This window comes from Neolamprologus brichardi, chromosome 16, assembly GCF_056152115.1.
Source record: "Neolamprologus brichardi isolate AB-2024 chromosome 16, ASM5615211v1, whole genome shotgun sequence".
Lineage (NCBI taxonomy): Eukaryota > Metazoa > Chordata > Actinopteri > Cichliformes > Cichlidae > Neolamprologus > Neolamprologus brichardi.
Window position 1 is genome coordinate 35250760 of NC_142119.1, and position 26276 is coordinate 35277035.

The window sequence follows — 26276 nt, forward strand, 5'->3', positions numbered from 1 at the left end:
TACTCCTTTAGTTGAATTTGGTAGTTTAATGTAATAGAAAAAAAGTAATGTAACTATGAGGTAGGATAGTAATTTATTGAAGTGACCAAATGGAATAAATAACTCGGACTTTGATCTGAAAGAGTTCAAACGTCCAGGCTTACAGACTATACTCAGCAGGGAGTCCACAGGTGCCTCTGTGTTTGCTGTAATATCGGTTCTCAAGGTCAACGTGGGTCTCTCCAATGAGATCGTCCCCTCCCACCAGGTCGTGGTCATAGATGAACACTGACAGCAGAGACTCCTGGGGAAGTGTTGCCTGCATCTCAAAAGATCTGGAAGAAGGAGAATAGAAGAAGTCATATTTAAAATGTGAGACAATTCCTGAGAAGTTTCACCAGTTATTTACCTTCCAAAAACAGGGTTTAGCTGTTTGGGAATGTAGTTGTCTCTGTCTTTGATTTCATTTTTGCCAAGTCGTAGAACAATGTAAGGGTCCGCCTTCCCATCCGGGTCAGCTGGGTGCAGGTTAGAGGCCTGGAAAGAGAAGGGGTATCATAAAAGAACTCAAAAGTAGTACTTTTAAGGGCACTATTTGTAAATTATTCTAATCCATTATAAAATATGCTATAGTTCAAGATGTCTGCTGCTTATTCTTATTATTTCAGCTGCTCCTTTTAGAGGTCACCAAAGCATGATCAACAGGCAAGTGTAAGAGATGTTCATGCACAGGAAGGGGAGAGTACAGTCCTCCTTTAGGTAACGGGGGACTGGGAATCAGGGATTCACCGGTTGGAATGTCTCTCTTCCACAGCATGTCTTTATCCTGTCTTCCTTCTCTCACCCCAACCAATCACAGCAGATGGCCCCGCCCCTCCCTGAGCCTGGTTCTGCTGGAGGTTTCTTCCTGTTAAAAGGGAGTTTTTCCTTCCCACTGTCACCAAAGTGCTGCTCATAGGGGGTCATATGATTGTTGGGTTTTTCTCTGTATCTATGAAGCGCCTTGAGGCGACTTTTGTTGTGATTTGGCGCTGTATAAATAAAATTGAATTGAATTGAAATTGTCTGAGTGTAAATCTTGAGGAAGACTGTGCGAGAGATCCTCCCGCCCTCGCTGTGGTGTTCACAGTCGGGCTTTTGTGGTTGTCAAGTGTTGCAGTGCTTGTTTGGGCTGTAAGGACAGCCTATATTAAAGTACCGGTTGCTGCAGTTTGAAATGTAATTAGGTGCTTTGCTACAGCTTTTAATGAGCTTGGTGCTGAATGCTATTTGGCCTCTGAATATGAGACCAGATGGGTTTAACAAATGTGGTGACAGTTTTAACGAAGGTACTTTTGTGTGTGTAGGGGCAGCACGGTGGTTAGCACTGTTGCCGCACAGCAAGAAGGTCCTGAGTTCAATTCCACCATCAGGTCTTTCTGTGTGGAGTTTGCATGTTCTCCCCGTGTCTGCGTGGGTTCTCTCCGGGTACTCCAGCTTCCTCCCACCGTCCAAAGACATGCAGCTTGTGGGGATAGGTTAATTGGAAAATCCAAATTACCATTAGGTGTGAATGTGCGAGTGAATGTGAGTGCGAATGGTTGTCTGTCCCTGTGTGTTGGCCCTGCGACAGACTGGCGACCTGTCCAGGGTGTACCCCGCCTCTCGCCCTATGACAGCTGGGATAGGCTCCAGCGCCCCCCGCGACCCTGAAAAGGATAAGCGGAAGCGAATGGATGGATGGATACTTTTGTGTAATACCAGTTTCCATCACAGAGTGGTGCAGCTAAAGGAATAGAGGTCCTGATGTGATTGGTCACTTTCAAAACAGTGACGCCACAGGCTCTGTGATGGACAGGTTCAGTGAGTAACATAGGCGCTGTTTTAAACTGCATTTGTTTGAAAAATGAAGCTTTGAGAACAGAGCTGATGTGAGAGCCTGAATCTCTGGCATCGCTCGCACAGCAGGCACTCTCATGTGTGATGGCTTCCTGGAAAACTCAGGCTACTGAGTTCTCCAGGAAGTAAAATTTACCTCAGGGGAATTTGATTGTGTGGCAGTCTGATTACTTTTCTCAGGTAATGTTCAGAAAACTTCCTTCTACAGAGAAAAATTAAACTTCAAATCTGAGCGAGCAGCGAGCACGCTGCCATGGGACGTGACATTCACAAAGAAACCCACGGATCCCCCCATTGACATGACCGCTGTGGGCAAACCTCCACCCGCCCCACTCCTGCTAAACAGGTGACAACAGATTTAAGAGCTGCTGAATGTTTTATTTGATTTATTTTTGCTGTGTTTTACTTGCATCTATTTGAAAAAGTGTAAACACCAAAAATTATTTTATGGAATATGCAGAAAATAGGTTTAAATGTTAGAGAATTTCTTCAAGTCAAAGACTGTTGCATATAATTAAACTTTGCTTGATGTAATGTGCATAAAGGTAAAAGATTAAAACTCATGAAACAATTTTTAAAAGGAGACTTTTTCATTGGATTACATCTTAAACGATGGATTATGCAGAAAAATAGAATTGGGCTGAAAGGTCTGCTGCTTTATTACGTATTCGGGTTGTGTATCATGTTTTTTAAAAGTAACTAATTACTTTTGAAAATGAGTTATTTTGGAGAAGTAATCAGTAATTAGTAAGTAATTACTATTTCTAAGTAACTTGACCAATACTAATAATAATCTGCTTGTCATTATGTTTTTTCTTGCATGCAACTTTTGACATAATTAAATCTGCAGACGCACTTTGAGAGGCAGACGTGTAACTACACATTCAGGAAGTGCTTTCAATCAGGTCCTCACAGGAAGGACCTAGACCAGTTTAAACCTCAAACGTTAGGCAATGTACCAACTACTGTATCATGTCAGCCTCACTAAATGCTGCTCTTTTTGTTTCTCAGTGGAAAACTATTCTACAACTTTCAAGTAAAACATTCCAAAGAGAACTCAGCAGAAAATTCCCACGTGAGCCGGACTCACGCAGACAACGTAAACCCGTATGAGAACTTGGACTGGGCTGTTGGGAGGGATTCCTCTGTTGACTCTGAAGCTCCCAGCGTCTATTGCTTCATGCCAGTCCTCCTCCTTCTCCTCCTCAGCGAGCTTATAGAGGCAGAATCGACCCTGAGAGACAGCATGAAGATTCATGTGTAGATATGCTAGTTGTTGAGCAGTACCAAAGTAGTACCCACAAAGAACATTACTTAGTATCTCACCTTAAACTTTCCAACAAACCTCTCCTCATTGGATCCCTCTTCCTCATTGGCTTTCCCTCGGAACAACTCATATGTTTTCACCCAGTCATCAAAGGACCCAAACTCTGACTCCAACTCCTTGTTGTACAGCTGCAGAGCCAAGATCAGAGTCACTCAAGCGTTTCTTTCTAGCATATGGTACCCCTTTTATTCTTTGGTTGGATAGTAAAAGCATAACAGGGCCCAGTAAACCTGCACAAGAATTGTATCATCTCTGAAAAACATTACCTTGAGTGTAGCTAATTTGGTGTGGGGACTGACGCTCGTTCCCTTTCCTTTCTGTTGCCTCTTCTTCTTATCTCCATCGGACTGGCTGCTGACTGAATAGACGAGGCATATTTTCAAACACAGCAGAAATCATATTGAAAATGTGACTAACAGCAGGTAACAAAGTGAGCCACCGAGCTTAGTTAAGAAGTGCCATGCCCTGAGCTCAGAACTGTCCTATTCACCAGAAGCAACAGTTCAAAAGTTGTCTGTTATTTAACGACATTTGCAGTCATTCGCTTGCAGGGTTTTTCAGAAGAACTTGTCACATCTTTCAAATGCTGCCATCTTAAATATCCAGTCATACCAATCAGATCATGCAGTGAGAGGACCACATCCAGTAACATAAACTAGCCAAAACAGAGCTGCTAAAACCTGTCTGCAGGATCGTAGCACCAAAACCAGACAGTTCCCAGAACCTCAACTCCCAGAAAGTAAAAATGACCCTCAATGACACGGCGTTGTATCTTTTTTCAAGTCTTTTTGTCTCTTTTTTTGCAGATCTTAATCCTTACCCAAAGATTCTATTCCATCGCTGAGCAAGCTGTGGTACGACAAAGCTGCAATGCACAACAGTGTGTGTGGGTCAGTGGGGAGAAAAGGGGTGATTATTTCTAAAACCAGTGCGTACCAATTGATATTTCCCAATTTCATGATTTTTAGGTTATCGCAGAAAACAATACTTTGACAGAGTTGTCTTCTTGTAGTCGTTTTAAACTGAAACTCAGGAGGGTTTTCTCCAAGCATGACATCCCGGTGTACTTCAGACCCAGCAACACACTCAGACAAAAACTGGTTCACCCGAAAGACAAAACGCCAAAACACAGACTTAACAATGTGGTGTATGCCGTACAGTGCAGCGAGGAATGCCCAGACCTCTACATTGGAGAGACCAAACAGCCACTTCACAAGCGCATGGCACAACACAGAAGAGCCACCTCCACAGGACAAGATTCAGCTGTCCATCTGCATCTTAAGGATAAAGGACACTCTTTCGAGGATGCCAATGTTCACATTTTGGACAGAGAGGACAGATGGTTTGAAAGAGGAGTGAAAGAAGCCATCTATGTCCACTGTGAGCGACCATCTTTGAACAGAGGCGGTGGTTTACGACACCAACTCTCTGCCATCTATAATCCAGTTTTGAGATCCCTTCCCAGACGCCTTAAGGCCCACTCACACCCTGGGCCATCTGACCTCAGGAATTCGCATGATAAGGTGGGGCCAGGTTTCACAATGAACTCACCCGAAACTCTGGCTGATTGGGACCCACACCCAGTTCCACACCTTGGCTCAGGCGATTAGAGGATCATCAGGGGGTCCTTTGTCCCTCTGTGGGGGGAAACTCCCACCAGGTTTAAGTCTGGGACTCTCCACCATTTGACCTTAGAACTGAAGAAGCCTCTCGGATGAGAGGTGAAACGTCTTCAAGTAACTTAAAGAAGTCCAGACGCTTTTCTTTGCAAGCTCCTTTGACTTCCCATGGCAGATAAACAAGCCAGAGAAGCTCTGTGGTCTCAGATGCAGGAAGCAACAAAGATGAAGACGAAGGTGCACTTTTGCATTATACATGGTTCATTAACAGTCAACAGATCTCAGTGATTCAATGAGTTTAATTTGTTTAACCTCAAATTAAAAAAAATCCATTAAAAACCTACTATTTAATACCCTAAATGAAAGTATAGAAAACATTAATTTGATGTCAACCATGAAACAAGGTATCATTACTCTGTTACCTAAACCTGGTAAAAAAGAGCCTAACCCTCCTCTCTGATTTGAGAAGATGTAAGTTATTACTGGGAGATATCGTGTCAAAATGCTCATTAACTGCTGAGCGTTTGGTCTTGGCATGATGGAGGCACAGATGGTGGAGCAGGTGCAGGGAGCTGGAGAAACTGCTGGACTAGGCACAACGTCGAACAGAAGTGTTGGCAAACCTCCTCACGTGTCTGGTTCTTCGCCTGCACAGCTGCTGGTTTTTTCCCTCTTCTGTCCGGAAATGTATCAGAATTGTTGTCTGAAGGTCAAAAAATGCCCAACAGATTTACTTTCCCAAGTGGACCATTTGCTATAATGATCTACTTGATAGTCATCTTTTGTTAGAACCTTTAGGATTTTTGAGGCATTACGAATTTAAATTGAAAACTGGAAACAGAGTAACCAGGCTACATAAAGACTTCCACGACTCCACCTCAAGTCCCCACTGTGCAGACTCCAAAAATGCAACATGGTAGCACCTAGAAACTGAAAATGTTGGCTTCAGTTTTGTGTTCTCATTTTTTATATATGGTCCAGACACTTAAGATGGTGGGTCAAAAATACTTTTTCTCACAATCAAATCACAAGAAGAATGACTGAGAGTGGTTAGAGGCTATTTTCTGCACATTATTCAGTTCACACAAGGCACATTTATGAAATTGTTCCTCGTCTATTGTAGGGTAAAGATCCTACAATACTCCAGGGAAAACCTGAACACTCAGACGATCAACTATGAGCAAGTACTTAGCATTAGGGCTGCCACGATTAGTCGACTAGTCACGATTACGTCGACTATCAAAATCGTCGACGACTGATTTAATAGTCGACGCGTTGTTTGAAGCTTTGTAAGATCACAAAAGACGCAGGAATAAGTAGTAGGATTTAAGAGTGTAATAACAGACTGAAACAGAAGATGGCAGCACTGCATGTACAAGGATGCCAGCTGCCGTTAAACCCCGAAAGAAGAAGTAGCTCTGTTCCCAGAATTCATAGCGCAGCCCAGCTCAGTTTCCAACAATGGCGGCAGCTAGTTAGTTTTAATATTACTCTTATTATTCTTATTATTATTTTCAGGCGAGAATGTAGCTGTGTAAACCTCAAATATCTGCTCAGTTTATCAAGACACCGCATATTTTCAAAAGCGCTCCGACGTTTTCGGAGACGTCTGTTACCCACTAGCTCGATAGCTAGCCGGGGGCTAGGCTCACTAGAGCCGTGAGAACACCGGACTCCCGGCTAATCGTTTTCAAACCCACCGCCGTCTTTCGCTACTCAGATTAAACATGATATATAAGTCACTTAGATAACTTAAAATGTTATTGTTTGGCTTTTTTCAGTATTTTATTTGTTCCTGAGTAAATCGGTTTGGCTGAGATTAAAGTTATAGTTTTTACACAGCTGAATAAACATCAAGCAGACAGCTGATTATCAGAAGTGTGAGATGCTCGAGAATTTACTCCGGTGTCCTGTTATATTTTAGATAGCAAGGAGTTTATTAAACTTCACCGAAACAATCTGCAGATTTCATTAAAATTTAATAAACTATCAACTTGTCTTTATTGTTAGTTAGCACATACCTTAAACACTTAAAGCTGTAAGCTAATGATAGTTATATAAGAGCAGATGCTGCTGGTGCAATAAGCTGTAGTTTTACGTCCAATGGATGATGATCTGATTAGTCTACTAATCGCAAAATTAATCGGTGACTAGTCGACTATCAAAGTAATCGTTTGTGGCAGCCCTAGTTAGCAACAATGGAAAAACTCCTTTTCAACAGGAAGGACGCACTGATAGATCTTTGGCAGGGGCAGCTCTGCTCTGCGACCGGTTGGGATGAGGGGAAAGAGAAGACAGCGGAGGGAGGCAGGACAAAAGGCACACTATGGGAGAGAGACAGTTTAATAATTACTAATATCGATGTAAACGTCCAGAAGTTGTCTGTAAACATGTGCAAAGTGAAAAGAATGATCAGACCCCAACTATAAGCTTTTTTATGCTAAATCTGGATACCATCATCCTGAATCCAAACTGGGAGAGGAGAGGTAAGATAGATTGAGTTTTTACCCAATTTGATGATTTCAGATTTTTCAGTTTTCCCAAATTTAGGAAACTGTGTCACTCACACCTTGCAAAATAGGAAGCCAGTCCTCTGATACTAACCCTTGACCCTGAACAAAACACAAGCAGCTGCTCACAAAGCACTAATCATATGTACCTTTGGAGACCTCGGAAAATGGCGAGTTTTCCCATCGTTTGATCTGGAACATAATCAGGGAAGCATATGTTGAAAACGACTTAAATAATTGTTTGATCTTTTCAGACAACAGCCCAGCAATCTTAGATACCTCTCTCTCTACTGAGGCGTAGTATTTGGACCACCAGTCGATGACGCTCTCAGCTGATTCATCTGCGATAGTCCGCTTCCTGCGTTTGGTGGAACGGCTACGAGTGGACTTTGCCCTGCTCTCCTGGATTTAAAACATATATACACGTTTGAAAAATGTATAGAGAGCAGTTAATGTGACTGACAGAAACATTTGTTATTGTGTGAACTAACTGTCATCTTTTTCTTCCTGGCTTCTTGCTTGGGAATGGGTGGAGCAGGTGGTGGAGCGGGTGGTAGGGGTTCATCCTCTACAGTGATCCGGAAATCTTGGTTAGCCACTACAGCCGAACTAGTCTCTGGAGAATCCTGTGACCGTCCTGGTGGACAAGAGGCAGCTTTTAGGATGCTGTCATGTGAACCTACTATTGGAAATATCCTCAAAAGAAAATCTTTTTGAAAAAAGGAATATGTAGGAGGGAATCGGACAAACGGCACATTGACACATCAGGTAATTCAGTCTGTCTAGGTTGACCAACAAGGGTGTTTCTATTACGTGAACCACAGTCTGATTGTCCTTTAATTACATATGATTTAAGTAATTATTCATTAAGCAAGTTGTTAATCTAGCACAGTCCTTATGCGTGTACAAGAATGGTCAGTTTTACAGGAAAATGTAGTGACTGCTTTTGACCCCAATGCCATTGTTGTTGTTGTTGTTTTTACCTCTTTATAATCATTTTGTGGTTCATTTGCATCAGGTGATCTTTTCCAAATACCATCCTCTGCAAGACTGCCATTGTTCTCCATGATGCACATGGATCATAACTAGTTGATATAATATGCATGTCAAATAATTATGTAATGGACAAATACACACACTAGCATTACCCTCAGCACTGTGTGGCTCTACTGTCATGGTAGGTCCAGGGGTGCTGATGTCTTTGGGTGGTTTGTGTGTCTGTATGGGTGCAGGAAGGGCTGGAAGTGGAATCGGTTTGAAAGCTTTGAGGTTGTTGATGATGTGGTTCCCAACGAGCGTACTGCGACCAAAAGCACGCCAGTCAACAACCGTGATACTGAGCGGAGGATGGAGATGTTCGTTTTCTGGTAACTCCTACAGGACAGTAACAGAGTGCAGGTTTTTAAGTTGTACACAGTTCCACGGTTGTGTTTTTCACAAATTCAGTCAATGCAGAAATAGGTCAGTATTAACTCATCACAGCTGATTCAGTTTACAGACCACCTGTCACCTCAAGACACTTTATATTGGTAAATACCTTCAACAATAGAGAGAAAACCCAAGCAGTCCTGTCGTGGTCTCTGGCTCCAGGGTAGGGCTGGGCAATATATCGAGTTTTTTAAAAATATCGATATATTTTTATACGAGATATAAGATGTGACAATATCGTTTATATCGATATAGTCTATGTTACGTTATAATTATAGTTGTGGAGCCACAAGTTTGCCTCTCTTTCGTCCACTTTTGTCTTTAGGCAACGTTACTCTACCTCGCCTCTCTCCTTCACTGAACACAACTCCCCCTCCTCCCCCATCCAGTGTTGCCAACTCCTCAGTAAGGAAAATCGCTATTGGCTGTCCTAAAAGTCGCTAGAAGTCGCCAAATGACGTCATCACCTAATTTGCATAATTGGTCATGCTAATGTAATTGTAACCTACGTTGTTGGAGAGAGAAATAACATCGTGGAAGAGACATAAAGTGAGTAAAAAACGTCCAAAATGCATTTAGAATTTATTTAGAACTACAAATTAAATTTATTTTAGCAATTATTGTTTTTTTAATGTCACAATTCCAACCCTGCTCCTTTATCCGGGCTTGGACCGGCAAAAGTGACCCGAAATAGGCACTCTGGTGGAGTTACTTTGTGTGTGTGTGTTTATAAGTAGTTTAAAACCTTGTGATCCACAAAACAGCATAAGAGTAAAAGAGTAAAAGAAGAACTGACTGCGTTACAGCACCCGCTGCTTGTTGAGAGTAAAAGCGATATGCGCTTTCACGTCTTTTTTTAGGGGGTCTGAAAACTCGCTAAATATAGCGACAAAGTCGCTAAGTTGGCAACACTGCCCGTGCGTGGGGCTGGACAGCGTCAACGTGTTAACGAGCTAACCACGCTAACGAGCTAACCGCGCTAACGCCATGCAGTCCAGAGGGGCTGCACAGCCTAAAATCCAAAAGTTGACAGCGCACCTTTTGTATGAATTCTCGTTGTGCTTAATGACCGCGAACCAATTTTATGTGGTACACAGCGCTCAGCAATCTGTCAAAAATGTTTTAGTACGACTTTGCTAAGCTACGGAGCTGCACCGCTTGATGGATTGTCGGAGCATTACGGCTACCGTAGGCAGGAGCCTCGCGGAGTGATACGTACTGTGCTTAAACGTAATATTACCGTATTGTGTGTGTTTAAGGACCATAAATAGCACCTGTTAAGAGACGTGGTTATGAAGCAGATTTCAAACTCCAGGCTGTCAGTCACACAGTAGAAGTTGGGAACAGAGCAGCTGTGAAATCTTTGTTATTATGCTCAGCGTCTGTTAGTTTACATTTTGACTGCACAATTGTGAGCTTTTTGTTATGCACAAAAACAACAGTTTTATTTTATTTACGGAGCATTATTATTTAATAAATGCTCATAATTTATTTTTGAGTAGTTTTTTTTATGTATTGCTGTATGTTAATAAAAGTGCCTGTGTGACATCTGGGAAACAGTTTTGACTAAGAACTCTCTTTTTGTTCTTACTTTATGGCTTTAAAAAAATATCGAGATATATATCTTATATCGCCATCCAGCTAAAAAATATCACAATATGAATTTTGGGTCATATCGCCCAGCCCTACTCCAGGGTTTGAGATTTGAGGTTTCTTCTGTATTTTAGACCATTGTGGTTCTTTATTATGTACTGTTGAAATTTAACCTTGTGTTTATGCGCTTGCTCATAGGGAGTCGTTTGTTGGGGTTTTCACTCTATTGTGTAGTTTCTTTCCTTACAATAAAAGTGCCTTGATGGGATTATTGTTATATACCAAACATAAATAAAACTGTATTGAATTTCTTATATTTGTGCCTTTAATTCCTTGCTTAGTTGACAACAGGTTTGTTCAGCCTCGTTTGGATTCTGCTCCTCCAACCTCGTCTCTTACCTTCTGTTTCTGAGCTACTTCAGCGTTAACCCTGAGCTTTCTGTACGAAAGTTTTCCAATAGTGTCTACTGTCTTTGTTTCCCAAATGAGCATCAGTAATAAATAAATAATATAGATTTTTAGACCCAACTTTATTGTGGCTGTGGTGTTCGTGGTCAGAGTTACATTACATAAAGCAGGGGTGGGCAACTCCAGGCCTTGAGTGCCGGCGTCCTGCAGGATTTAGACATTATCCTGGGTCAACACACCTGAATCACATGATTAGTTATTTAAGAAACACAAGTATTTGTACTTCTTCTTAAGTGCACAATGGCTTTAATTTTACCCCCTCTGTTAATCAGTGAAGCCATGAGACATGAGCCTGAGACATGTCTCAGGTTTTAGAGATCTTAAACATTAGATTTTAGTTTTGGGAGGATGAGACATTTTTAGTGTAGTAAGCAGAGTCTGGAAAAATGAAGCGATTATGAACAGATCCAGACAGCATGAGCTGGGAAATGAACTCTGGGCCTGATCCAATCTGAATCTGTCTAATTAGTTTTTCTAAAAACACAACAATAAAAAGAAAACTCTTTTGAAAAGAGGCTCCAAATTTAATCCTATTACTAAAAAATCTTATAATATTATTATTATTATTATTATTGTTATTATTAGCTATGTATGTGGCTACATTAAGGGCTACATATACAGCAGGGCATATTAGCCATACAGCCACATCATGTGGAAATAATCACAGACACCTGAGAACATACGGTTACTCTGTAACCTCGGTTCTCTGAATAACAGAGTCTTCACTGCAGATCAAATGATCACCGGTTTCAGGTCGCACAGCTGTTTTATAGGTAAGCTGTGGGTGTGGCCAGGCCAGCCAGAGTGTCTTAAAGAAGTATCCACATGCCAGGACCCAGGGGGGTCCTACCCCATACATACGGAATATGTAACAGGGTGGAGGGATCTCGATATACCAGAGAATATGTTTAACCCTCTCAGGCTCAAATGAAACTTTTTGTTGCTAATGCGCAACCAAGTCCTGCAGTGGTACTTCTGAGTAAAACAAACTGATACAATATGTATGTGGGATAATCAGGTTGTTAGTTCTTAACTGTTGCAAATCGGCAACGCCTGCCTCGAGAGGGTTAATAAGAACATGGGGGCGTCTGCGGAAAACAAGTTCCATTTTGTTTGAAGTCTTGAATTTGTCCTGATGCAGCGAATGTGGAAAGTCTTGTGATTTCTAGGATGTTATAATTTCAAAAAGCTGCAGCTATAAAACTTGAAAATGATCATGGATTCACTTGAAGACAGCTTGAACATGAATATAGGGTCAATAATTTATGACGGTTGATAACGGCTTGGTTGTTATTTTCTTAGATATGGGTAAATGTTCCTATATATCAGTGTATATTGTCATGATGTGCTGTGCAACAAAACTTTATTAACAGAGAGGTAAAGGGCAATACGAAACTACACTGGGACAAACTAAAAGTAACTCACAAGGAGGCACGGGTAAACCACGGGGAAATGCACACAACACTGGGGGACGACGCGACACAGAACAGAGGTAGATTCTGACATAAATACACAGAAGGTAATGAGGGATATGGGAACACACGGCGAGCACAGCGGAGGACAATTACGCATAACGAGACAGGAAGGACACGGAACTGAAAATACTGACCCAATACGCGGACCTTAAACGTAGCACAGGAAGAACACAGAGATGCAGAGAGAGAGGGCACAGAGATAACGGGCAACATGGAATAAAACACGAGGAACAGGAACTCAGAGCTATATGAACACAGATACACAGAGGATGATACAGGAGCAAAGACACGGGGAGATCTAACAACCAGAAGCTAAACATAACCACCTAGGGACAAGGACTGTAAACTAACAAGGTGGACTCAATACAAAATGACAAAACACAAGAAAAACCGCCGGGTCATAAGACCCAGGATCGTGCCATATATGTCGCATTTCCCTTTTAGTTTTTGCAAGACTTTAAAGACTTTAAAGGGTCATGTGCTAAATCAGACCTTCCCAAAGTGTGGGGCCTGCCCCGTAGGGGGGCCGCAGAGCCATTGCAGGGGGGCGCGGTATGAAAAGGGAAAAAAACAAAAAACAAAAACAACGCTTGGACACTGCTATCACAGGGCCAACTTCATTCTAAGCCAAAGACTAGAAAATATGGTGAAGCAAATCTTCCCTTTGGCTTCACCTGCACAAGTGCCGAGGTAGGTCTCCCTTGCTTAATTGCTTTTCCCTGCGTCAGGAGCAGCGCTGGGCTGTTCATATCACAGACAAACAGGATCCCACATTCTTGATTTTTAGTTCACAAACACTTTTTGTAATGACTAACTACTCCTGACATGTTGGAGATGTTTGCTCTATTTACAGTAAAGTTACAGCGGGATACAAATAACATCAGGCTGATCCTGCCTCGATTTGTTCCCCCTGTCTAAATCACGGACAAACAGGATCCCACAGCTGTTTATGTTTTTAAACCTATTTTGCTCAGAGAGGCATTTTTTGGAAAAATGTATTGATAGCAATGTTGAATATTATTACACAGGAAAAAAACAACTACATGTAAAATAATTACACTGTGACACCTCTGCCTTTCTAAATAGAGGGACTAGTAATTACTATTTATTGTTATGTATTATTGTTATGTAATTTATTGCAGATTACTTGTATTTGCTTAATTGTTTACTAAATGCTTGAGGTGTGAAATAAACAGCAATGGAGCAAAATATGGGTGTGCGTGATTGGAGGGGGGGGGGGGGGGCAAACATTTTTCATGTAAAACAAAGGGGGGCCTAGCAAAAAAAGTTTGGGAACCACTGTGCTAAATAAAGAAATCTTGTGGAATTCTGTGATAGAAATTAAAAGTAGCCGTGAGATCGAGTAGAACTAAGACTGAAAGTCTTTCTCTATGAATGCATGACAGGTTCTGAGATGGTTACGTATCACAAGTACAGTCAGTTGATTATTAAGTATTAATTCAGTTATATTTTGTCCAAATATTTTGGAGAAAAAAAAGTTTATAACTACGACTACATTATTTTTTCTTGAGTAGTCGTGTGATTTTTGCACATTTCAGAGAAAAATGCCAGTCTCTAAAGAGCTGTTGATGGTTACTTTTTTACCAAATTGTGTTCTGATTTTAGTTGAAGTGTTTGCATGGTACAGGTGTGCACTCGAGACTTGGCTCCAAAATTGGACCATGTGTCCTCTTTGTGAACGGAAATAACACGACTTGCTTCAAAATGAAGAATGAATCTGTCAGAAGTTAATTCTCCAGGATTCGGTCGAGGTCACAAACTCGACCTTCCAGCTGAGCTACTTTCTGACTGTGGCGTTGGTAGCAGCACTTGGGTCTCACCTGTGTTTACTGTGAAGGTAGTAATGCACGTTAAGTATTACCTAACAAAATTACAGAGCTATTAAAATAAATAAAGTAAGCAGTGAGTAAAACAATATGATTGTAAATGGACAGCATCTTGTGCTGTATTTGCTGATATAAACTGAGATACTATAGATAACCCACACTACACTGTACTGTTTACAATGGATCTAATTCCTAAATAATACTGAAAGTCTGAACTTCAATCACATCTTGATTATTTGAAAATCATTGATGCAAAATGATTGCATGATCTTCTCTCGCCCCAACCAATCACAGCAGATGGCCCCGCTCCTCCCTGAGCCTGGTTCTGCTGGAGGTTTCTTCCTGTTAAAAGGGAGTTTTTCCTTCCCACTGTCGCCAAAGTGCTGCTCATAGGGGGTCATATGATTGTTGGGTTTTTCTCTGTATCTATGAAGCGCCTTGAGGCAACTTTTGTTGTGATTTGGCGCTATATAAATAAAATTGAATTGAATTGAATTGAAAATGAAAATCAGTACCAGCCCTGAGCATTGGCTGGGCTCCAGTTTTAAAATGTTAGAAATCTGTTTGTCTCACCAGCTCGATGGCATCAACGAGTGTGGTGAAGTTTGGGTTGGACTTGTACTTCTGAATAACAGAAGAGCGTAGCGTTTTACCAGCACACTCTATAATGACCTAGAGAAAGACAGATAGTAATTAAGCTTGTTGTGATCCTGGACACCAGCATTTCAGGTCCTAGAGAGAACACAGGTACATTGTAAAGATTGTGTTTGTACCTGTGGCCTATCCACAGACAGAAGCTGGACTTTCTTCAGCTCCCTCAGACCCCAGAATAATACCTATTGAAAAAAATACAGTTTTTATATATTTATTTGGGGGAGTGGTGAGAAAGTGGTCCAGACACATGCACACATTCATGTACTCAAACCTCTAGTCTGTAGGTGCTGAGGACAGGCCTGATATATGCAGGAACTGTGTAGATGCCTCCATCTTGTTCCTCTAAGTCTGGCAGACTCTGCTGTTCAGAACGTGAGATCTACACAATCATAATAAGATTTCAGTCAGGAGTCAGTCGTGCAATATTATGATGGAGCATGCATGGTTATTTAAAAGACTGACCTGCAGCAATTCAAATGCAGCCAGCAATTCTCCCCCTGGCTGGCTCCCACAGTGCAGAGCGTTGTACTGCAGAGTTGGAGGCGTGTAGGGAGCAGAGGACAGACAGACCTCGGGCACTGCCACTGTGGCTCCCAGGTACTCAGCCTTTCCCTGCACACACCAGAGTGAGCTCAGAGAGGGGAGAGTCAGGCAGGAACACAGCTAAAAATAATAGTTCAAATAACTTTTATTTGAATTAGGGATTACCAGTGCGTCGTCATCATACACCTCTATGAGGACATGTGGCGGCTCTCGCTGGATATACTGCAAATCTCCACTCAGCAGCAGACGGCTCATTGGCAAACACTGATTCCATGTAGGACTGAGAGTCTGACTGATAATCTGACAACACAGTATCACCAAGCAATCAGACTTGGACAAGACCAGATGGAAAGCAAACGAAAGCAGCAAATTCTGGAAGTCCAGGAAGGTCCAAGTTGGACCTGCATATCCTCAAATGTTGAGTCAGACTGGGGTGCTTGAATTTGACATTTACAATTTGGCAGGGCGCATTAACCTACCGAACGAAGCCAACCAGGACATGCTGCTGCCATGAAGGAGTATTTATGGCTACATAGTCCCACACACATCTGTAAAGCACTGTGTGTCCGTTTTAACATTTTAACCGTCTGACCACCATTTGGACATATTGTAATGAACCACGTTATCATCTATTACCTAATTATCATCTTTCCACAAATGGAAACACATGTTGTAAACAGACAAAATATACTGCTCAAAAATATTAAAGGAATACTTTTTAATCAGTCTCTAGATGCAAACAGCAAATGCCTCTCGGGCTTCACGGTGCCAAATCTGGGACGCTCTACCAATACTGAAGCTTCTCGGATGACAGGTGAACATCTTCAAGAAACTTAAAGAAGTCGCTTTTCTTTCCAAGCTCTTTAGCTCGCCACGACCTGCATGATTGAGAACCTTTACAGAACTGTTACACACTGTGCGATTTTTTCAGTCGCGCGATTCAGCTCCTGCTCAAACTGCACGATTGACTCGCAGGGGTTAGAAGTTCGTAGGTCACGATGCTCTGATGCGACCCGAGTGCTCACACTGTGCGTCCATAAAATGAAGGTTATAACAGAAATTCTGTCGCTCGCTCTCCCTCTCTGTCTTTCACTCACACAGACACACACCGCCATCAACTTTGCTAAATTGCTAATGAAGAACATGATCAGGCAGCTGTGATTGAGCAGCGATGTCCATCCAACTATTTTCACGGTTGTTGTGGTCGTGATAATTTGGTGATGCCACATCGAAAAGGCTCGAAAAGTTCTACAAGTGCCTCCATCGCTTGTGTCCAGAACACACGCTGCACCAGTGTTGCCAACTCCTCAGTAAGGAAAATCGCTATTGGTTGTCCTAAAAGTCGCTAGAAGTCGCCAAATGACGTCATCACCTAATTTGCATAATTGGTCATGCTAATGTAATTGTAACCTACGTTGTTGGAGAGAGAAATAACATCGTGGAAGAGACATAAAGTGAGTAAAAAACGTCCTAAATACATTTAGAATTTATTTAGAACTACAAATTAAATTTCTTTCAGCAATTATTGTTTTTCAATGTCACAATTCCAACCCTGCTCCTTTATCCAGGCTTGGACCGGCAAAAGTGACCTGAAATTGGCTCTCTGGGAGAGTTACTTTATGTGTGTGTGTGTGTTTATAAGTAGTTTTAAACCTTGTGATCCACAAAACAACATAACAGTAAAAGAAGAACTGACGGCGTTACAGTCAGTGCGAGAGCAGCGGCTTCGCTCATGCGCGATTCATTTGCAGTTTGGACGCACAGGTGTGAACATCTCCTGCAGCTGGGGGAGGACTATCCTCCGCCTGTGAGCGCTTTGGCACGGGTGAGGTGCCCAAGGCAGCACCGCTGCTTGTTGAGAGTAAGAGCGATACACGCTTTCACGTCAAAAAGTCGTCATAAATAAGTCTCCGATAACACCAGAAAAAGTTACCAGATTTGTCGCTAGTCGCTTTTTAGAAAAAAAGTCGCTAAGGGGGTCTGAAAACTCACTAAATATAGCGACAAAGTCGCTAAGTTGGCAACACTGTGCCGTGCTGCGCGGTCTTTTTCGCTGACATTTGTGTTTGCGCGTGCGCAGTGTGAGAAACTGCGGTGACATCCTCACGACCAAGCGATTGATGATCGGGAGCTGGTCGTGAGGTGTTAATCGCTTCTCGTTACCCCACATATACTCAGTGTTGGGAAGGTTACTTTTCAAATGTATTCCATTACAGAATACAGAATACATGTCTCAAAATGTATTCTGTAACGTATTCCGTTACGTTACTCAATGAGAGTAACGTATTCTGAATACTTTGGATTACTTAATATATTATCATGCTGTTTACAACTACATGAATGTACTATTGCTGTGATTTATTACTGTTACTGAAGGTCCGCGGCTCCGAACCGTAGTAAAGGGACCTCTGGCTAATACGGTGGGTTCTGTGTCGGCTCGTAGCTGAAAACTAGCTTTACTTTGTTGTCTGGGTCAACTTTGCTAGCAGAGACAGAGAGAGGCGTTGAAAGGCTGCTCCAACAGAACTTATTGTTTCGGAGGAAAACACGAACACGGTGTACAGTCGAGTCTTAATAGCTTACTTACAACTGGGCTCGTCAGGCTCTCTTCTTGGCTGCAGTGGTTATTATTATATTTACATGCTTCCAGCTCCCGTTTCTGCTCGATGACAGCTCGTACTTTTCCTTTTTCTCCCTCCCTCGCTCACAGACACATAACGGGTATGGCAGTCCATTCTCCCTGCAGCACGGACTACACTGCCTATGATGCTACATTCTTCAGAGCTATACATGTAGCATTCTGCCTGTTAGCTTAGCACAACAACAACAACAGGCGCTCTCTCACCCAGGAAACACGCAGAGAGAGAGCGTCACCCTGTAACCATGGCAACCGTAACGCTGCCGCCTGGAACAACAGAACGTAGCTGTCAAACAAAACCCAAACAGTCCTGACCCGCCACAATATGAAACAGGGAAGTACCGCCGTGTAATCCATTTATTTCAACAAAGTAACTGTATTCTAAATACCACCTTTTTAAACGGTAACTGTAACGGAATACAGTTACTCATATTTTGTATTTTAAATACGTAACGGCGCTACATGTATTCCGTTACTCCCCAACACTGCATATACTACACGATGCACGACGCACGATGAAGGCCAAAACCGGGCCGATCGCCAAAACGGTCGCACGACTCAAAAATCGGCTCAAAATGGGCCAAAAATCGCAGAGTGTGAGCCCAGCTTAACACATTACCCAGTGCATATTAGTATAGATACCACATTATTTTTTCCCAGCGGGAATCTTTTTTCTAAGTGTTCCTTTAATTTTTTTTTCTACACACACAAACACACACACACACACACACACTTACATTGGTGGTTTGACTGTGTGACTGAAAGGTGACTCGAGCAAAGGGATCTGACAGGCCAGTGTTGTCAGCAGCGATCAGACCACGAGCCTGATACATGTGGCACCTCAACTGGAACTGATGCTGCTCTGCAGACACACAAACACAGCTGGAAATGTAAAACCTTAAGGATGAATGGTGGGTACACATAAATTGCTGTAGTTATTTCCATGTGTATTACACGAGTTTTGCTCTCAGAAGGAAACATTTAATTTAATGCAGTTGAGTTGTCATGATCATCCATTCCTCCTGGTACTCCCGCCATCTCTCCCTCGGCTCTCTCTTTTCTCTCTGTGTATGTGCGATAACCACACCACATCTTTCAGGGCCACGATCCCCCCGGGGCTCCTCCCTCTGACCAGTGACACACCTGCAGTAATCAACTCACCTGTTCCTCATCTGACGTTCCTTTAAATACAGAGGACGTTCTTTCAGCCATCGCTTGAGCGTTAAACCACCTATTTCCATGTTCCCCTTTTCCTCATCCATCCTCTCGTCTGTCCAGGAGACTGATATGTTTGACTCGTGGAGGGTTTTGTTGAGAGGAGAGAGGGGAGAGGTTTCCATTTCATTGTCCTGTTTGAAGACGGAGGATAAATCTACCGGACTGTTGTAAATGGATTTTTCCCCTTTTGATAGACACTGTAAATAGTACCTGCACTCCACTGTAAATAAATTCGCTGAACTGGCATCCTGGGTCTCGCTTTTGAGTCCGTCTGCTCAAAGGTTATGACAGAGTGCTTGGACTCCGTTCAGCACTCTCTTGTCCAACAGGAAGCTCAGCTGGTGAGCGTTTTCCAAGCCCTGCTCAACCACGTGCTAAGACGCTACCTCAATAGGTTTGTTTTAATTTATTTAGATGACATTCTGATTTACCCCAAATCTCTTTCTTTACACGAGTCACATATCCGTTTGGTGCTGCAACATCTCCTAGATAACCAGTCTGTGGAGGGAAAGTTTCATGTTGACTCCGTCTCCTTTGTAAGCTACATTGTTGAGAAAGGACAAATTAGGGCTGCCCCAGCAAAGATCCAGATGATAAAGGATTGTCTCACACCAACAACCATCGATATCGTGTCGGATTGTGGTCCTCAGTTCACCTCCAGTATATGGAAAGAGTTTTGCACTGTCCCGGGACCCCTGGCTAGTCTTTCCTCTGGTTTTTACCTGCAGACCAGCAGCGAGCTGGGAGCCTCCCTTCGGTGTGTGGTGTCCTCCAATCCTTCCACGTGGAGTTCCCAGCTAGCTACAGGGCTCTCATCGTTCAAGGCTTCCCTGGGGTATCAGCCGCCTTTGACTTTGACTTTGGAGGGCAACACAGGCTGCTCTGCATCAGACCAAAGAGCTGAATAAACGATGTGTCGTCACAGGACTACTTACCAGGTCAAAGAGCATGGCGTGGTGGGTTGGTGCAGCCGACTCAGGGGGCAGTGAGCCCACTTGACTCATTATACCATTAGCTTCTAGGGTTAGCTTCTCCGCCGTATTTCATCCCAGATTTACTTTAAATCTTTCCAGTTTAGTTAGAGTGCTAACCAGTATCGAGTGGTAGACTAGTAGAAGTTGTTTCAAACCTGACTCCCCTAAATGGCCTCCTACTACCAGGCAGCACACTTAGCCTTCAGGTGTAAGGTGAAGACCTTTGCTCAACTTCCTGTGGAGGGATAGACAGCAGGAGTGACCGCCTGATCTGTACAATAAATGGCACTTGTAAGTCACCAAATTGCCATTTGGGACCACCGGCAACCCTTGCTGCGACACTTATTCCTCACAGCGACGGGTCCCGGACCACTGAAAGGGGAGTGAAGATGTGTATGAGTTTGTCCATCCTGCCTTTTATGTGGACAACTGTCTCCAGTCTCTTCTGACTCTGCATCAAAGTAAACAACTCCTGGACAAATGGAGAGAACTTCTGGATTCTGGAGGATTTGAGGTATAACAGTGAGCCAGTAATGTTCCTGAAGTGGTGTCCCACCTGCCTACCACCACATTAGCTCCAGCTGACTCTTTAATCAAGCCAGTGATGAAAGTCAATGCTTGGGCCACGCAGTGATTGTCCCAATGATACCTTGGGTCATAACCATTGCCCAGTCTTCTACACCACACCAGTGTGGCCACACTAGCTGGGACGAACCTCTCACAGTACCCTTCTTGCCACTTGAACAGAGTAGAAGAAGGAGCCGACGGGACCTACCTTACCAACTCTCACTTTTGAGGTGCATGTGTTCTGTGACACATCAGAAAAAACTAATGAATCTGTAACTTATCTGAGGATCACAGGTTTCCATGGAAATATTCACACTTCACCTGTGATGGCCAGATCCCGTGTCTCCGTCATCTCAAACGAAGTTGTCTTCTCGGGCTCGGTGCTGCTCTGACTGGAATGCAGGTGGCTAAGACTCTCAAAAGTGAGCTCATGGTACCACTGCAGACTGATTACACTGTCGTGCTGGTTTGGTCTGAGTCCTGCTGTTAAAAAGTCTTCGTGGAAACTTGAATTACTGGTGATGGCAGCTACATTGTAGCCACAGCCACCCTGGGGCGCACTGACAGAGGCGAGGCTGCCGGACACTGGCGCCACCGGGCCCTCTGACCACCACCAGTAGGCAACGGGTGAAGTGTTGCCTACTGGACAAAACAGCTCTGGTCGTTGTGCTGATTGCTTCAGTCCCTTCACCATCAACATAGGCACAAGAAGAAGTGCCTAACCACCAGCTGTGTAGACCTGGACTTACTGCTGAGTCTTGACTCTGTGTAGACTCATCTCCTGTCAGGGAACTGAAATATAGTCAAATCATAGTACCAGTTTCGTAGGTGTGACCAAGTTGTCATCATTATGGCCAAGGTCTCTTAGCTGCCAAGCTTATTATTCCTCTGCTTCATATGCAAGATGAGATGTTCTTGTCCTAGTACAACAGAAAGTTTGGGGTATGATGTGTATTTGCTGCTCAAGGGCCCAGTAGCCCTTGGTGAGTCATGGGGCTGCCCCTGAGCTGACTGGTGTGACTTATCAGTGTGTTTGTTTCTACACCTAAGCACTTTTATTTAACATTCACACGCACAAACACACTACAATGGATACATAGAAACACACATCTGTCATGAATTTAGATTAATGTTAAAACTAGGGATGGGTACCGGTATCCGGTGCCATGATGGCACCAGTTCTGTCATAAACGGTAGTACCCAGACCGAAAAGAAGTGCACATTTCGGTGCTTTATTTCCCCTGAGATGTGATACACTTTAGATTCTAGCCAATCATTTTACGTTTCTGAGGATAGTAGGCGGGCCCAGGTACGTACGTTCTTTTAGAGCAGAGCTACAGATTAAAAATGCCCAAAGCGAAGCGGTTAAAAGTCTGGCTGTACTTCACAGCAAAAGATGCAAACTCAGCAGCTGCAACAAGTGCTTTAAGCTGATACTGTGATACTGTCAAAGGAGGTAACACCTCGAATCTGATGAAACACCTGGCGATGCATAGCGTTTTTTTAAAGCCGAGAAATGAGCCGTATTTGATAGCTTGCTGCGAGACCTCACACCGAGCACATCTACTGCGGGTGTGGTGTCTGTTATCGACCCGGAGTTAGCAACATCCCCCAAAAACCCGAAGAGGAGAGTCCTGGCCCCTAGCCCTGCCAGTGTAGCAGAAATGATGAGGATGATGATGCAGCAGCAGCCGTTCTTCTCTGCGTGAGTAGCTTAATGTTGTTCGTGTGTAATTTAAGTTGAGTAGGCTAACCACGTTATTACATTAATGCATGTAAAACATGCATCAAACAAACATCATCATAGCTATATGCGGCTGTCTTCTTGTTTGATGGCAGATACTCCCTTCACCCTGGCCAAAAAGGCTAAAATGACCAAAGAAAAAGTGGGAAACAGTTAAACATGAGAGGTTTTTGGACAAAGTTTGTGTTTTTTCCATTGTTTAAGCTGCTTCCAGCCAAGAATGATACCATATATGCCCCATAGCTGCAGAAAAGGCTAACATTGTTATCTTTTTACAAAAAAACAGCTGAACATGAGAGGTTTTTGGACAAAGTTTGTGTTCTCCATTCTTTAAGCACCGGTTTGAGCACCGTTTAAGCACCGGCACCGTTTCAAAAGTACCGGTTTGGCACCGGTATCGGATAAAACCTAAACGATACCCATCCCTGTTTTTAATGAATTCTATGAGCCATTTGAAACACTGGTTTCATGTTTTAGACCTGGAAACTATGTACATATTTTCCACGTCTCTACATATCATAACCCAGGAAACTGTCGTGTCAGTATGGACTGATTTCTGGTTCTAGGTAGTGATCAAAAGAAATGGAAAGCCTGTACACTGCAAAAGCACAATACATAAAACAAGGTAAACAGACACTGCAAAAGTTAGCTTCAGTCTCACCGCTGCAGTGCAAGTGTGTGGGAGGGCTGTTGGCATCAGCGCCCCCTGTAGCTGGAGTGAATCCTGCAGGCAGGTTATCCAGCATGTGGCTAGAGTCGCTGCAAGCTCCAAACCACAGATACACATCCAGTTTCGCTTGGACTGATAAGCCTGTAACACGCTTACCTGGAGGCTGCGTGCACACAGACACACACACATGCACACACAGAGATTATTTTTCATCTGGAAGCCTTCCTACAATGGATAAGACCTGTTCTGCGTATGCGAGTTTACCTTGAGAAACAGGGTTATGACCTTGCCACAGTTAATTCCTCGGGCCTCCTGCCTGCTGGAGTACAGCAGGTCTCTGGTTCGAATCCGGGTGTATGCAACACGCTTGTTGTTGCTCAGCAGCCACACAAACATGTCTGGAACTGTGTGCTGGGGCTAGAGATTGTGAGGATGTACATGTGTGGATGAGAAAAGTTGTACACAACTATACAGCTTCACAGCATCAGTCATCTGAAGTTTCGTTATATCACAAGACAAACTGCAATGTCCGTGAGAGCACCAGAACCATCAGATACAGCTAACAGATACAAACCTCCTCCACAAGAAAGCGGAGTTTATGTGTGAGTTTTGTTGCGTCCTGTAGCATTTCTTTCACACCACCAGCATTTTTCTTCCTCCCTACCAGGGACTGTGCCTCCCCTATCATACTTTCCTGCAATACACATACATCCATTATTGTATGCTGTGTTGTATAAATGCTGTGTACTTGTTAAGATTGTGTAATGCACATTATGCATATATTAATACTAAACTGCAAATCTGGTCGCACCTGCCCAGGAGTTGTAAATAAATATCTTACATACTGGACATTTTTGACAACACACATCAATATCCAAAACAGTTTAAGTCTGCAATGTGATTGAAATTTACGGAGCCCCGCAGGGGACAGGGGACAAAAAAAAATTAAGACGGACTTTTGCGAGATTTCGCAAAACTAACTCGGGATCTCGCAAAACTTTTGCGAGATCTCGCAAAAGTTGAATTCCAACAATGGCGGCAGCTACTTAGTTGTACTATTACTCTTTCTGGGTCACAAAATACACTTTTAAGATATTTTGAGGCGTGAATGTAGTTGTGTAAACGTCAGATACCTGCTCGGTTTACAAGACATCACATATTTGCAAAAGTGCTCCGACGTTTTCGGAGATCTGACACCCACTAGCTTGAAGCTAACGGGAGGTCGAGACCTACTACAGCCGGGAGGAACACCGCTTTCCCGGCACATCGTGCCTCAACCTCCCGGTCGGCTTCGAGCTGGCGGCCTCCGAAGAATGCGGCTAAAACTTTTGCGAGATCTCGCAAAACAAACTCGGTATCTCGCAAAAGTTTTGCGAGATCTCGCAAAAGTCCGTCTTAATTTTTTTTTTCTCCCATGTCCCCTGCGGGGCTCCGTAGAAATTTATTATAATTGGTGTGTGAGACTTTTTATTCATTTTGCATTGGTACTGAGGTAAAAGCAGACAAAAGTTAATTGAGATGTAAAGGACTGTGATAAGATTTGTACTTAGTTTTCCTACCAGCTCCTGTTTACACATGGTCAGGCGTTTCTTGTCCAGCTGTGTTAGATAAGTCGACTTCAGCTCAGCCTTCAACTTAGCCTCCGCTGCTTCAATGAAACTCCTGACAAACAGCCAAAAACACATTTAGCACAAACAGAATAAAATTCTCTCTATTTTACAGTGTTGACTAAGACTGCTGCAAAATGCCTTTTCAGTGAAATGTTAACAATTACTGAGCTTTCAAAACTAAAGTAAAATAAAGAAAAGAACATTCGTGCTGACAGGAAGAGAAAAGTCTGTAATGAATAGGGGTGGGGGAAAAATTGATACTGTGTAGCATGGTGATATTTTGTTTGCTAATAATGTATGGATACAGGGACAGCAGAAATCGATATTTTGTTACAAAAAGGTTTTTGTGCTCTGACTTCACAGCATGTTGATCCTTTTTCTGAGCAAGAATCCTGACATTCCTTCACTGTCCAAATGTGTTTAACTTGTTTATGGCAGCAATAAACATGACAGTTTACTTATTTTAATTTAAGACATGTTTTATTTTAATTAAGTTTAAAACTTTTTTATTTAATGTAAAATTATATTTTGTTTTAATTTACTTTCAAATTCTTCAGTTGCTGAAGGGGCTGCATAGTTTTCATAAACTGCATAGTTCAGAATAGCTATAATTGTACCAGATGGTTGATTCAGTTAAGTTGGACTAGACTGTAATACAAACCGTTCAGTTTGTCAACAATAAAACTGAAATGAGAGAAAGACTGAGTGTGAGACTTTGATATTAGAGAAAATGAATATTGATAAAGTTTACCTTTATGTACAGAATCTGAATATCGCAAAATATTTTTAAAAATTGCAATAATATCGTATCGTGCGTTAAGTATTGTGATAATATCGTATCATGAGATGTATGGTGATTCCCACCTCTAGTAATGAAGATCTCGAGTTTCTCAAAGAGACCGTAGTTGAAAAAGCTCAGGATCTTATCGTTTGCATTTTGTTTAATAAGGTGGTAAACTTGGAAAACCTGCCTGAAACATTGCTGTTATTTCCCCAGTCAAAAAACTGGTCGAGGTAGGACAACAAAAACAGAACCATAGGGTGAATGGTAAATGGACTGGTTCTTATTTAGCGTTTATCGGCTCTATCTGAGCAACTTGCCTCGTTCACAAGAGCACTTTTTTCTATGCAAGTAGTTCCTGTCTAACATTCACACACATTCATACTCAGATCCACTGGCGAGAAACCTGGGGTTAGTATGTTGCCCAAGCACATTTGGCATACAGACTGGAGCAGTCCAGGATCAAACCACCAACCTTCTGATAAGCAGATGACCTGCTCTACCTCCTGAGCCACCCAACAAGGTGAGTCATAGTAAAAATAGATGCAACCTACATGTGACCAGTAAGGCTGGGGTGCTGGATGTGAAAATGAATTTGACCCGTTTTAGAATAACGCTGTAACGTGACAAAATGTGAAATAAGTGAAGCACTGTGAATAGTTTCTGGATGTGCGAGTGACTTTAACCTCTATTGTACATCCACTTTAGATTCAACTGCTGTACTTGGTAGCCTGGATTAATAAAGACGTCTGA

General features: G+C 42.7%; 1 protein-coding gene across 1 annotated transcript in view; it reads right to left on the minus strand.

The window, feature by feature from the left end:
• The window catches only part of fer1l6 (fer-1 like family member 6), a 58868-nt gene that overhangs the window by 8066 nt on the left and 24526 nt on the right, over positions 1 to 26276 (minus strand). Inside the window, exons 18-37 of the mRNA XM_087829936.1 lie at positions 24692 to 24794; positions 23707 to 23826; positions 23397 to 23549; positions 23124 to 23295; positions 18697 to 18821; positions 15487 to 15621; positions 15241 to 15390; positions 15050 to 15157; positions 14898 to 14960; positions 14698 to 14796; positions 8462 to 8687; positions 7805 to 7950; positions 7593 to 7715; positions 7463 to 7505; positions 4005 to 4049; positions 3451 to 3542; positions 3184 to 3312; positions 2948 to 3091; positions 389 to 516; positions 144 to 314 (exon numbers count right to left, since the gene is read on the minus strand). Of these exons, the coding sequence (XP_087686062.1) occupies positions 144 to 314; positions 389 to 516; positions 2948 to 3091; positions 3184 to 3312; positions 3451 to 3542; positions 4005 to 4049; positions 7463 to 7505; positions 7593 to 7715; positions 7805 to 7950; positions 8462 to 8687; positions 14698 to 14796; positions 14898 to 14960; positions 15050 to 15157; positions 15241 to 15390; positions 15487 to 15621; positions 18697 to 18821; positions 23124 to 23295; positions 23397 to 23549; positions 23707 to 23826; positions 24692 to 24794 (2475 nt within the window). The remainder of the gene's footprint in view (positions 1 to 143; positions 315 to 388; positions 517 to 2947; positions 3092 to 3183; positions 3313 to 3450; positions 3543 to 4004; positions 4050 to 7462; positions 7506 to 7592; positions 7716 to 7804; positions 7951 to 8461; positions 8688 to 14697; positions 14797 to 14897; positions 14961 to 15049; positions 15158 to 15240; positions 15391 to 15486; positions 15622 to 18696; positions 18822 to 23123; positions 23296 to 23396; positions 23550 to 23706; positions 23827 to 24691; positions 24795 to 26276) is intronic.